This window comes from Phytophthora infestans, genomic scaffold, assembly GCF_000142945.1.
Source record: "Phytophthora infestans T30-4 supercont1.3 genomic scaffold, whole genome shotgun sequence".
Taxonomy (NCBI): Eukaryota; Oomycota; class Peronosporomycetes; order Peronosporales; family Peronosporaceae; genus Phytophthora; species Phytophthora infestans.
In genome coordinates, this window is record NW_003303756.1 from 3,018,572 (window position 1) to 3,032,436 (window position 13,865).

The following is a 13,865-nucleotide window of genomic DNA, read 5'->3' on the forward strand; positions in this document are numbered from 1 at the left end:
GAACCATCTATTACGACTGGGTGGTTAGGACGACAGCTCATTGGCCACCCAGTCGAGCGCGCCGTGATCATACGAAAGCGCAGGAAGTGGGCCTGCTGGGCTGTGGCGAACGTGTGGGCCACGGTTGGTACAAGGGCTTTAAAAAGCGCTATCCAGCGCTGACCGTGCGATCCGCCCAGTCGCTTGCTACAAAGCGTAACTTTGTTGTTCATGGTGACCTAACTACGCTTTTCAACACCCTGGCAAAGCTTATCATTGAGCTGAAACTGGACAGCTCGAGGGTCTTTAATATGGACGAAACAGCTTTTCAGAAGCAACTCAAGAGCAAGAAAGTAGTCGCTGTTCGTGGATCGAGTAACGTTTGGAGTACAGAGCCTACAGCTAATTTTCACCTCACAATTGTTGCGTGTGGAAGTGCTGCTGGCTTTGTAATACCACCGGCTTTTGTTTTGCCTGGAAAGACCGTTTCACCTGGATTGCTGGAAAATTGCGAGGCAAAAGGCGCTGTGGTCACGACTTCAGCCTCGGGCTTTATGAATACCACCCTTTTTGAGCGATGGTTGAAGTTCTTTGCAAGCGCAGTGCCTGATTCCATTGCACGTCCACTTGTGCTGATTTTGGATGGATGCGGATCTCACTACTCGGAAGAGGTGCTTGCTGCAGCAGAGTGTCTGAACGTAATGCTGGTTTTCCTGCCCCCGAACGCCACGCACCTTCTGCAGCCATTAGACGTAGCCGTATTCGCTACACTGAAGAGCAAGATACAAACTCTGCTTGGGGAGCTCGTGGAGGAAGACGAGAACGGATACTACAACATTAGCAAAGACGATGCGATTCAAGTGGCTAGCATGGCCTGGCGAGGGGCTCGGATCGATCGAAATGTTAAGGCAGGGTTCAAAGCTTGTGGACTGTTTCCCTTGTCTTTAGTTAAAATGGGCGCCCGTTTGAGCAATTTCACACGAAATGGGGCACCTCGCCACGTCCTGCTTGCCACATGGCTGCATATGAAGGCGCTTGTCGAAGACGAAATTCTCACAATGCCAACTCCACCGAGCAAAGCCCGCGGTCAGAAGCGCAAGCGCGTTTCCGTCGGCGGACGTCTCTTGACACATGAGGTCTTACAGGAAATTGAAGCGTTCACCGCCAGATCGGGAGCTAAAGGTCGCAAACACGCGAGCACGAGTAGTTCAAGGGCTAAGCCTTGCAAGAAGACGACCTCGATGTCGCCAAGCGTTGACACTGGTAGTGATATTGTAGGTTCTACAGTAGTTTAGACAGAGCAACTGTCGGTACGACCTCATAAGTATGTGGAACCTAAAGATTGCCGTACCAAATTGGTTAAATATGTGCGTCTGTCAATCCGGCAGCGTTACCCCCACCCTGCCGGGCAGTTTTACATCACACAGGAGGTCTTGGCTTCAGCAAAAGGTAAGAGTCGCTAGCCATGACGCATGAGCAGCCGTACGAGGTTCTCCGGGTGGCAGCGGAGCTCTGGGGACTCGAGCAGAGCCGGCGCCCCGCTCGACATTTCGAGCGCTGTCTGTGTCTGCGTGCTTCTGGAAATGCAGTCCTTTCCAAAATAGCATCACCTCTCAAACCTAGTAGCCTATGATAATGCCTTAAGTACGACCGAAAGTCACCGCTCTAGTAGACCTAGCCCTGATGCTGGTGTACCAATGAACATACTCAAGAACAGTCTAATACCGGGCTTTAATTGAACCTCCCGCCACATTTCAGTGGTTTCTTTAAGTAACAATACAACGACCAGCACTGTCATATTATGTGCCAATCACCACCTTAAAAAAAGAGGGATTCCGGAGGTTTCCAAAACTGTCAAAAGTTATGACTTCCGAGGCTCGAGTCCGAAGCAGTGCCTTTCCGAAAATTGCACCTGCAAAACCGGCCTCGAATTGACCACTTCCCTTACTACAAAAGTTCGATATGACTGACTGTAACATAGAACCAACACCACAGGCAAAGAGTATAGTACTTGAGAAAGAGGAAAAATTAAGTCCAGATGAAATCTCAGCACAACCATTCGATTACAGAGGTTTAGTGGGCTCACTGATGTACCTTGTACGTGGTACACGCCCAGATATAGCAAATGCTATCAGAGAATTAAGTAAATTCCTGTCATGCTATAATAAGAGCCATTATAAGGCAGCCCAGAGAGTACTAAAGTATCTGAAAGGGACGTCGACGTACGGACTCGTATTTGACGGGAAAAGTAAGGAAGTGATATATGAGCTGTACACAGACGCGAGCTTCGCGAATGCTAATGAGAACCGAAAGTCAGTAACTGGGTATGTGAGTATTATGGCAGACGCGTGTATTACTTGGAAAAGTTCAAGACAAAGTACTGTTAGCCTCCATACAGCGCAGGCTGAATTAATAGCCGCGAGTGAAGGTATTAAAGAAAGCGAATGGTTATGGGTACTATTAGAGGAATTGGGATTTAAGCAAACACAGCCGATCATGTGTTGGTGTGATAATAAGGGGGCAATTAGTATTATAAAAGACCCAGCAAATCATACATCGACAAAACACATTGATATCAAAGGACTGTATGCTCGAGAGATTCATGATAAGGGAAGAATAGTAGTTTCATACTGCAACACAAATGATATGATTGCAGATTCCCTCACAAAGGCACTGCCTCAAACTCAATTTGAGAAACTCAGAAGTCTCATGGGGGTAAAGAACCTATGCCTCCCCTTACCACAATAGGTGTGTACAATTTGGACTTTCTGGCACCGTGTATCACAAGATACAGTGAAGTTGAAGAGCCACCATGTGCAATATCCAAGCGCCCGGCGCAAGTTGAAGTTCAAAGATACTTCTCAAGTTGAAGGGCGAAAGATACTCTTAAGTTGAAGTGCACCAAGGAAAAGACTTATGCGGGTTAAAGCAAAAAACAATAAGACGTAACGTTATGATATTGGTTTAACTCTCAGACGTTCACATGTCAATGGGTTATGGACTAGACTACGACAGAACACGATAACGTGCTGAAATCAAGTAAGAGCCACCGTTGACCGCATCTAGGAAGGGAGGGGCAAGCCCAGCCGTGCTTAATTGGAACTCATGCCGATGCGCTCCCCAGTCTCTGGAAGTGGTGGTATCACAGACCGAAGCCTGGACGTTTTGCTTGACTGTCATAGCCCCCCCGGAGGGTTTAATAGCGGCCATAGGCGCTAAGGTCGAACCGTGAATGCTGAACCGCAAATTTGAAGAGTGAATGGGATTGAAGGAAATTGGTTCCAGCAAAGACAAAAAAGGTAGAGGTGCAATTTAGAGGCAGAAACCATCGGGAAATCGGAAAAGGAAAATTGGTTGGGTCACAAATTCTGAAAATAAGGGAATAGGTATGTGTAATGGAACGTCACAAATTTCAGGTGTCGCAACATTTAGGAGCCACCTATTTTGGATCACCGGATGTGTGAAAGTTGCGACAACGAAAAGTCACATGATATCTCCAAAAGGTCGCAACTTGATTTAGGATAAAGTAGATCATATGTGATCAAAACAGGATAGGAAAGAGTGTGTTCACTATTAGGAAAACCAGAAGTAGCCCAAAAGTACGAAAGGTCGTATGGTATTTCTGCTGGACAAGTCGCAATTGGATTAAGGATAAGGCGAGTCATATGAGACCACAGAAGTGAAAAAAAAAGGAGGATGTGCTTGAACTTTTAGTGGGAGTGTTAGAATGCACCTTAATTGGTCAAATATGTAGCCAATAGAAAAGGTTCAAACATCCTACTTCTTAAGGAAACTTAATAAGTAAACACATTGCCGAGGGATGTTAATGGCGAGGAGGACGCGTGGCGCGCCCGCCTCCTCACTTTGAAACTGACGGCCTATTACATAGAGCTTAATAGATTCGTCACCCCGTACATATCAACAGACTCCATACAAAATCCAGTCTTCCGCAGTCGGTATGAATCGATCAGACGCTCCAAAGTCGGTGAGTTCGTGCTCTGGTGCTACAAGAACCAGCACTCGTAGTCTGTAGACATCTTAGATGTTGAAGTGGATACATGTACTGCACATCCCTATTGGTCAAAAGGTTTTACATATTTTGTCCAATGAACTATCTATAATGAAAGACTGGACGAGAGGAGCTCCAAACCGCAGTTCATTCCCGAACCACTTGACATTTCGAATAATTCTGACACTGGATGGGCTGCGTCGCCACTTTGATGTTGCGCTGTGGGTTTTAACAGGGCACGCATGCAAGGATCTTCAATGCTTGGGGCGCTGAGAAGTGTCTCGCTGCGTTGAAGAACCGAGGCACGTTGTGTCACCCCCTCGGGCGCGAGAATAACCTCCAATGACCCTATGTGTGTAGAGGACGACGACTACTCCGTTCGTCAAACTCCTCAAGAACTGGGTCGTTCATACCATAACCATATTACTACAGTCGATAATAGAGAAGTTGATAGTTTCTAGGTGGATTTACTAGGCAAGTTATGCGTTTATTAAACGCTTTGTCTAGCAGGTTTGAGTGCTGCTAGAGTGTGTGAGTCTGACTGACTGGACCACATGCAACTTGATTGTCTGAATCTTTGAACTGCCGCAGCAGCTTCGTGTTGTACGACATGCAGTCTTCGTATTGGCACTGGCAAACAAATATGTGAGTTCCTAGAAACGATGTTCATGAGGCAACGACAGCTTCCGTACCTTGTGATAGATGAAGTGAAACTTTGTGGTGGACTTACGCTCGCAGTCGCTGCAGTAGATTAACGACTTGCAGTCCTGATATTCGGTAGGCATACGCTCACGCTCGAGAAGCTCATCGATGCTGGCAAAGTACAGCTCCATGTCTCCGAGCGACTTCGAGCACAGTGGGCAGATGTAGTTTGTCTGACAGTTCAACGTTAACGTTTATATCTACACAGTAGAATGCAATGTGTTTGCTTACCAGTGTGTACTCTTCGTAGCACGACACGTGCATACAGTGTCCACATGGAAGGAACATGACTGGCGTCGTCGAAGTGAACATGTAGGCGTGGCAAATCGGACAGTCCGACTCGAGCGATCGCTCCACGCACTTGTGCTTTTTCAAAGTGATGCTCATGCAGGCGTTACAGCGATCACAGTGGAAGTAGTCGATGTCGAGACCTTTGCCGATGCGGCAGATTTTGCATTTGTCACAATGGTAAATGTCTTTGTTGTGGTCGTCATCGATGAATCTGCACACCTCGCAGTAGTAGCGTCCAAACTCGCACTTGCAGTCCTCGTTCATGCAAGTCTTGCTGATCGGTTGAACTGTATCACACTTCAAGCACGAAACCGACTCGGTAGCATATCGATCAAAGGCGTGGTCTTCGTTGTCGTCTTTGAGAAAGGAGTTAGTGTTGAGGTAAGAAACGTTATTTTGAAAATTTATGGTAAGCTCACCATGGCAAAACCGACACGAGTACCATTTCCCACAGCATTTGCCGAGCAGCTTACATTTCCGTCTGATAAGAATTAGAAAAGTAACTCAGTCATTTAGCTTCTCAGTAATTCAATGTAGTGCTCTACAATGACGTACTGGTAATGACTGCAACCCAATATCGTCTTTGCTTCATCCTACAAGAACCACATCCGTCACTGTTAGATGGCGTACACCCGTTTCCATATTATTTGCACTGCAAAACGTACGTGGAATGAAACTCGTTTGCGCTCAACTTCTGCGTTGCATTCCGTTTTGACTGCACCCAACTTCGATTTGGCATCGTTCCAGTCCTTCATCATGAGGTTCTGCACAGACTCGGCTTTTTGTTTGGGCGTAAGCACCGGGCTGGATTGGATTTCTCGGATTTTTGCTTTTAGCAATGCTTGGGTAGCCTACAACATAACAGTGTTGAGGTGAGTCGGCCATTAATTGCCTTCAGCGATTTATTTCCTTACCTCAGCACCAGAAAGCGGTGCGGGTAACGCTGTCGGACGAATTTCCTGACGCTGGTCACTGTTTTGATCGGGGCACGGTCCATGACGGTCTGGACTGTGAAAAATGTCATTCTGTCAGCTAACGGCGGGGTCCTGATCAACAGTCAACGTCACCTTCTCAGCATTGTTCTGGTTGATAAAAGGTCGCCCACGTTGGATAAAGCGAGTGTTTCAGCAGGTCACGCAGTCTGCACTCAAGTCCGAGGTCTCGGAAGGAGAATGGAGCGATTCTACAGCATCCCCGGGCCTCAAAATAACTATAACCAACGAAAACATCGCGATGATTATTTTCATCCGAGCAACGGTATTCAGTAGGGCCATGCAACTTCAACTCAATTGCTCGTAAATTTAGATATACATTTAAAGAGCTTCTGACACTTTAATGGCCAATTCACACTACGAATGCCGCCGAAGTCTGCTGTAGCTGCCGATAGGCTCAAGAAGGAGCTAGCAGCCCAAAAAGCTCGAGCTGAAGCTCTCAAGTACCTCCATTCGACTGGAAGCGGCCCCAGCCAACGCGAATTATCGCAGCAGCAGCAGCTCCGACAGAAACAGACTGCAAATGCCACGTCCTCAGTGGCCCAGCGTCGCGTTCTTGGTGCACAGCCAGAACCATCAGCGGCCGACAAGTTTGACCCTCGAGTGAGAGACAATACGCTGCATGCAGTGGCATCAAGACGCGCGCATGAGCTCCAGAATGAACACCAGATTGAGCAAAAGATGGAGAGCTACCGATTGGAGTCGAAAACGACGGAACAATTTAATACTTCGCCTCCAGGATGGCAGGAGGTAGTGGATCCAGTATCAGGAGACTCGTACTATTGGAACGAGGTGGGTGTCACCGTCCCTGAGCGGTTATGAGGGTGTTAAGACTGATTGAATCGAGGTTTTGTTGTTTTAGACGACGAACGAGACGGTGTGGGAGCGGCCTGGGTCAGTGGTGAGGAAGAAAGTGGAGACTTCTAAGGCCAAGTCGGCGGAAGACTTGGCTGAGTATGATGTTACATTTTTTATTATTATTTTTGAGCTTGGGGCTGATGGCGTGTTGGTTGATGTTAAAATAGTGGCTGGGAAGAAGTCCCTGATGCTGCGAGCGGGGAAGCTTACTACTGGAATCGAAAGACGAACGAGACAACATGGACACGGCCAGTTGCAAGACGTGTGTCTTTGGGTGAGAAGAAGTGTTTGTTCTTGACATGTTGTTGAAACCTGAAGTTTAGCTCTTTATGTCAGCTCAAGCTATTGAGGCGAAAGCAAAACTCGACAGCATCCTAAAAAGTTGTGGGAATTCGCTAAATACAACCACGAATGCGAAGGAAGATGCAAAAGTGAGTAATGACAGCAGCAACTCATCGCAAACTTCCAACAAACGACCAGCGGCAAACCAGAACAGTGCAAGTTTAACAACCTCCCAGGGACATAGCAATAAAAGGCGTAAGCGTGACGACGGTGGTATCGACCCGATGGATCCAACAGGTACAGGTGGAAAGTGGTCTGACGGACTTGATCATGTGTGAAACCAACAAAGCTTTGGATAGATCCTGTTGTCATGCAACACACGCTACGAGGCAATAACGACGCTTTCCTTAGATGGTTCACCGTAAGTAGTCCACGGTAAACTTGAGTTATGGCAAATAGTGTAGGGCTCCGCTGAATTAGTGCAAATATGCAGACGCTGGAGCCTTCATTCCATCTTACCAATATTTTTCTCTTGGACCTTGAAGGTGCGGTGTAAGATCCCATTAAAACTCACTTCCAGCATTGTATCTGGTGTGCTTGTCGCTACCCAGATACGATTAACGTGCCCAAAGAGGAGCTCGCACCTGCGGTAATTGTTGTTCAAATTCTGCATCACTCAGGCGTTTGTCGATGGGCGTGATGAACTCGTAGCTGCTGAGCACTGGACCAGCATGCATCACCTCGTTCACGACGATAAATACCACAAGAGGGTCGCCGACTACGCAGTGCAACACATATCCTGGATCAGCCGACGGGCAGTACGTCGGAGACCAGCGCGCCCCGTTTGGCCAAATCCTCACGACAGATGTAATAGAGTTTCGGATACCACTCGGCAAACCGGGTCGCTCCACTGCCAAGAGGTCCCAACTCCATGACCCGATCTCATAAACACCAATTGACCTGCGGTGAGTGCGTCGTGCGACGCATCGTTATATCCAAAGGCTACAGTATAGAGTTTTGCATCGGTTCAGTATGTTTTCGAGCTGTACTAAGATACGTGCTCAAAACATTTGGCCATCTTATCAGACCTGTTGCTTAAGGCGTCGTGCGACGCATCGTTATATCCAAAGGCTACAGTATAGAGTTTTGCATCGGTTCAGTATGTTTTCGAGCTGTACTAAGATACGTGCTCAAAACATTTGGCCATCTTATCAGACCTGTTGCTGATTGCTCGCCTGGCGGACAGATATGCCTTCAAGTGTCTTCATTGTCGATGCGAAATTATCAAAGAATCCTCCACAGTGCAACACGTCGGCAGCGATATTTCTCATTCGCAGAGCCATCTCGTACATCTCCCAGAAGAGCGAATACGGATCCACCATCCCGTCTGGATACTCGTTCAATGCAGTACGTGTGTAACTTGGTTTAGCGTAAAGCGCAGAGTCGTATTGAAGTTGCAATCTGCGTGTTCATTTAGCGGCACTGCCACGGACTTGAGTGAATTGTGCTGGCGTCATTAGGAGACGGTCTCGACAGTGCTCGAAGTGCTTGGAGCCACAGTGCAATGATGCTTGCATTTTCAGTTGCTGCACTTCTCGGCTTGCTGTCATCATCGTTATCATCGAATTCCTCGTCCATGAGTTGACGTAGTGCTATAAGGTTTGGGGCGAATTGGATCCCATCACGGTGCGTACAAACTCCTTGTTCTCACGCTCCGTGCCGTCAGAGTCAAGTGCTTCCATTCGACGAGCGATCTCTGTGGCGACTTCATTGTTGCCGAACAGTGCAAATGCGACATCGACAGCACTTGGAACTCGTCGAGCAGGCTTCGTGTCGTCTTGGACAACTTGGTCGTACACCAGCCGAGTGAGGATGAAGAAGCTCCACACGAAGGGCAAACCAAGCAAAGCGAACGACGCGGGTCTAGGCGTTGGTGTGGTGGGTCCTGCCATTGCATCTTCCCGTTAAGAATGGCCGGTATTGATCCGCACACCCACACCCTTCTGGGTTATTTGCTCTAGCAAAAGTGTCCCCCTCTCTGGGCCAAGTTAGCTCAACATCGAGGTCGCTGTGTTCGTTATGATCACAAGCGTGGCAAGTTGACGGGCAGAAAGTGAATCAGTTCGAGCTCACCGTCAGCAACAAGACTTGAGATCAACGAGTTTACTTGTTCAACGCCAAACGCCACTCAAACTCTCCGAAGTGTGTAGACACTGCACCGACACAACTGCACGCAACAATTCGCGCAGGGCTTCGTCTCGTTTACCTCCAGCAATCCCAATTCGACGGTTTCGACCCACATCATCGCTATGAGTATCGTTGAAGTGATTTTGACGCGGTATAGTGCCCACGGGGCTTGAGCTGCGAGAAATCAATCGTGTGTGCGGCTGGAAACACTTCAATAGATACCGTTTGCTTTGCTTGAATAGCCATTTCGAGTTTTGTGGTTCTCTGCTGAAGCTGCCCACTCAGCAACCTCAGGATGATCGTTCACATCCACCACTGAGTTGTTGACTCCTGAATCTACCGCTATAGCTCGGCACGAAGATAAGTTCTTCCGAATTATCAACTTCATCTTCCTAGCTAGAAACTCCTGATCTACGAGAAACGCGTCGAAAGAGCGGTGCCATGCGTGTAAGATGAAGTCGGCAGTCACGAAGGCCGTCTGTGTACAGTCGGTAGTAGATCTCTCCGAAGCTTTTGGCGTGCATTCGCTCAGCAGCGACAACACCATTAGCTGCCAGTTTAGCTTTCTCTTTGATATCAAGCGGAAGTCAAATTGTCGGTTTGCCTTCAAAGTTATCGTGGTAATTGGACATCAGTAAACCTCGGACGTACTCATCTCCATGCCGCTCGCGAGCTTCCTGCCGCTTCCTATGCATCTCTTCTCGTGCTTGAGCGGGGTCGGTATCGAACAGGTCGAAGAACTTGCTGCCCGTGCGCTCCAACGAGGCGGCGAAATTCATGCTGACGTCACATTTCTGTTTCTTTTTCTTCTTTGCCTTTGACGTGTGCAGCTCGAGGCAAATTGAAGAATGAGACACCAATGCGGGCACCCATAGTTGAAGTGCAATTTGAATTGCATTTTGCCTTCTCGATTCACGTTTGAATTGTATTTAATATCTTGGCTGCAAAGTTGAAGTTGAAGTGCGCATTCATTCTGAAAAGCTGAATATGGGGCGTCGAGCACGTGCAGCGAGCGGTGCGTCTAGTTGCGGTGCATGTGAGCTCGGCGCCGGCCAACTGACGCATTGTGCTGTGTGGCAGACGAAAGTGACGTGGAAGGACGGAGCTTGAAGCACGTGAAGCTTCCACACGGCGGTAAGACAATGCGTTATAGTTCTTCAGAAAGCAGGTCGTGAAGTAAGTTGGCGTTAATCTTTTTCAGCAGGACTCGACATGTTTGAAGAGAGCTGGAGCTGGAGAAACCTCTTTGAGAGGCTTCACTGCCTCCTGGACAATGAGCTCGAGCTAGACACGCTCGCCTGGCTTGAAGATGGGACCCAGTTCATCGTGGTGCATACAGGAGAAGAAAAGCTCGCTCAACTACTTAGCCTGCGGGTCTGCTCGGTTCATATGACGCTGGAGGCAATGAACTTCAAGTACCTGGAGGATTATCACGGGGGCTTCACCATCTATCGTCACGACTGCTTCGTTCGCGGAGACCCGCACAAAATTGCACAGATAGAGGGCTGTAATAGTGCTGAAATGGATTTCGCGATGCCCAACATCGCCTACGACGCCGAACTGAAGCCACTGGAGGTTCGATTGAGTATTTCAGATCCTCAAGCACAAGCGTGGGAAGTCACCATCGCACCGAGCGTCCTACCCGATCGAACCTTCGACGTTTGTGAGGATTTTCACTTGGAAGAGAACGTCAACTCCTTTGACAGTGGTATGCAGGAGACATCGTGGGGAGAGAAGTCCGACGACTCAGGTGCTTGGAGCGATCACGACATGAACTCGCCGTTGTGGTGGTCCCAGCGTAGCGACTTCTCCAGCATCTGCACGGACGACTTGTCCGATATGGACACGCTCTCTCAAATCAGCGCATTCTACGGAGAACTAACCACGACTTCGATCATTGAGGGTGTCTAGTGACGGCAACAACCCCCAAATAACACGTCTACTTCGCACTTCATATTGGGAAGCCGTAAATACCCTGTGAGCTCGCTGTTTCTGGGCACAAAAGAAAAGCTGTCATATTGAGTTGCCAACGATGATGGAAACAAACTTTCGCCGTCGTGCATCAGAACACCCCATAGGTATTAGGTCGACAAACAGGAGTTTGAGTCCTAAAGATTCGATCAAGAAACAGAAGCAGGATCGCAAGACCAAGGAGCGACAAGATCAAGAGATATCCAATCTGAATGTCTTAATTGGCCAATTGGAAGACCGAGACACTCAACAACAAGCTTTCGCGACGCTCATGTACGACTTTGACGCTGAAATCTGTGTGTAAACCATCCTAATGTTTTGTCTGGGCAGTGGATCGTTGCCAGAACTAGACCCTTCCATGGTGAAGGAGGTGTATGCTTTGATTGAGAAAAACAAGGTAGGCCGTGTTTGCTAAATATTTGGTACTTATATACCGACAGTGCTTTGTGAAGAAACCCGGTCGCTCTTCTACTCGACGAATGCTGGTTCTTCTCGTAGCAGCGCTCTGTAGATGCCATCCAATCCAGTCAGCAAAAATCCTACCACGGGTTTTATCTTACACATGTCTTCGTCTTCGCGACAGACACGCAAAGACAACGGATGCATGTGTGATATTGGTGTCAGCCGTTGCCTTGTACGTCCTACCGTGCCCCACCGTATCGCTTCCTGATACCGGGAACAGTGCTGAGCAGCGGTTTGAAGCGGTAGCTGCTGTGTTCACGAAGGAGACAAATGCAATCGGCGAAGCAGCCACGAGATGTCTCTGTGCTTTGCTTCACCCCGTAGATTTTGATGGAGTATCTGTACCAGGTCCCAGCACCATTCTTGCTCATGCCACCCGGATACGTCCATTCTTCAACAGTCTCTTGGCTGACGTTGTTGCGAAGATAGACGGTAGCACGATGTTTGCTACCTTTTCACCTTTGTTTCTATTGCTCCAGTCAGCGTGCCAGCTAGCTCGAGACGCGCATGAAAAAGGGTCTTTGACTGGGCTTGGTGACGACTTTTCTCCTTACATTGGATCAATCTTCGAAGCGATAGAGGATTCCTTTCAATACGGCCCTCGTGACAACTGGGTGCTGAGAAAACGTGCAATGGAACTGCTGACTCTGATGCTCGATGTATTCGTTCTGCAAGAGTCTGCTTGGTGCTCCTCCGTTCAAGTCGCAACAGAGTATTTTCAATCACAATTGGTACGTAATCTACTACGTAGATAGAGTGCGGGAGCCTTTACTTGTTGTCAACTATCATTTCAGGAGCGAGTTCGGACTCTCGTGCTCGCAGGTCGCCACGATTCAGTCTCAGTTGTTCGCGAAGCTGCTATCCCTGCAGTCAGGGCTTTTGAATGTCTTGAAAAGCTGTGTCCACCAATGAGTGGTAAACTCATGTCAAGCGCGAGTGCTACTAGCTACGACTTCGCTCCGCCCAAACCATTAGGTTACTCGTTCGCTAACAAGCGTTGGAAACCTGCAGTGATTAGTGCGCACGGCTCTGATAATCCCAAAGCGAAGTCAGATCCGAGTTCCTTGTCATTCGAAGCGACAGAAGAGATAAATGATCAGAGTTTCGACGAGCACGAGGGTGATGAGGCTGCGCCTTCATGCGAAGCTATGACTGATGAGGATGATCCAGCGCCTCCCATGAACCAAACAAAACTTGTAAAATCAAATGCAGGGACACCAGCTCACCTATTGCCGGAGTCTAGTCAAGATGAGACTTTTACGGAATTATACATGGATCAAGCTGCAGCGCCAGAAAACGGTGATGGAACTGAGAACCCGTCGATAGAAGACGAGAAGAGTGGTGCAAAACAGAACAACCAAGCCCAACACAAAGACTTCAGCTTAAACAAAGTGCCATTGAAATCGTCTGTTGCAGGCACAACAGCGCAGTCAATGCAAGCTGTGGCAGGATCACTGCAAACCGTCGAAACGTTGAAGCAGTTTGTAGCAAAGCAGAGAGCCCAGACGCGAACACGACACGCCCAGCACCAGGATATCCCTCGAATATCACTTCCTAAGCGCCGAAGGTCCCGGTCAGTTAACCAGGCCGATTCTTTCCAGTCTAACCACGACGCGACTATTGATGACAATAACGAACAGGACGACGACGACACTACCTGTACCCTCGAGCTCACTCGGGCTGAGGCTGCGCGGGAAGCAGCGCAGTGCGGCGAATACGAACTTGCGTTCCGTTTGTGTATAGTCGAAGACGATTTGGACTTGCTACGACGTACAATGACGATGATAAGAACTCCATGCATAACGACCCTGTCAGCCATGGCACGTAATGCGTTGTGTACGGCGTTTTTATCGCTTTTAGATGGTGATGAAGGCGAAGACTCACCAGATAGCTGGTTGGCATTGCGATGGCTGCAAGAATGGGCTGTTGACGACAGGAGGCAATTTGAACAACTCGATCCTCGCATTGTTCACGCACTCAGTTCTAAATTGAACGAGATGGCAATGACCTCATCGAAAATATCGCTTGCAGCTGCGCACGTGGTGTTCTTGCTTCGTGTTTGAACTTTCCGAACAATAATTTGAATACTTCTTGAGTTAACGTGGCCACCGCTCTTTACAAAATATGTGCTA

General features: G+C 48.3%; 4 protein-coding genes across 4 annotated transcripts; 3 read left to right on the plus strand and 1 right to left on the minus strand.

Moving 5' to 3' along the window:
* Positions 1-4,510: 4,510 nt before the first annotated feature.
* On the minus strand, positions 4,511-6,133 carry PITG_02646 (uncharacterized protein; the record flags this gene model as incomplete). Its single annotated transcript, XM_002907507.1, has 8 exons — positions 4,511-4,618; positions 4,681-4,863; positions 4,922-5,337; positions 5,401-5,462; positions 5,537-5,574; positions 5,647-5,832; positions 5,896-5,989; positions 6,049-6,133. The coding sequence occupies 8 exons, from the start codon at positions 6,057-6,059 to the stop codon at positions 4,511-4,513; spliced, it is 1,098 nt and encodes a 365-aa protein (XP_002907553.1).
* A 203-nt stretch (positions 6,134-6,336) lies between these two features.
* On the plus strand, positions 6,337-6,814 carry PITG_02647 (uncharacterized protein; the record flags this gene model as incomplete). Its single annotated transcript, XM_002907508.1, has 2 exons — positions 6,337-6,765; positions 6,806-6,814. The coding sequence occupies 2 exons, from the start codon at positions 6,337-6,339 to the stop codon at positions 6,812-6,814; spliced, it is 438 nt and encodes a 145-aa protein (XP_002907554.1).
* A 3,145-nt stretch (positions 6,815-9,959) lies between these two features.
* PITG_02648 (uncharacterized protein) lies at positions 9,960-11,211 on the plus strand (the record flags this gene model as incomplete). Its single annotated transcript, XM_002907509.1, has 3 exons — positions 9,960-10,050; positions 10,381-10,434; positions 10,505-11,211. The coding sequence occupies 3 exons, from the start codon at positions 9,960-9,962 to the stop codon at positions 11,209-11,211; spliced, it is 852 nt and encodes a 283-aa protein (XP_002907555.1).
* A 539-nt stretch (positions 11,212-11,750) lies between these two features.
* On the plus strand, positions 11,751-12,488 carry PITG_02649 (uncharacterized protein; the record flags this gene model as incomplete). The annotated part of the gene is made up of 1 exon (XM_002907510.1): positions 11,751-12,488. One exon carries the CDS (start codon positions 11,751-11,753, stop codon positions 12,486-12,488), a length of 738 nt encoding a protein of 245 aa, XP_002907556.1.
* Between the last annotated feature and the right edge of the window lie 1,377 nt (positions 12,489-13,865).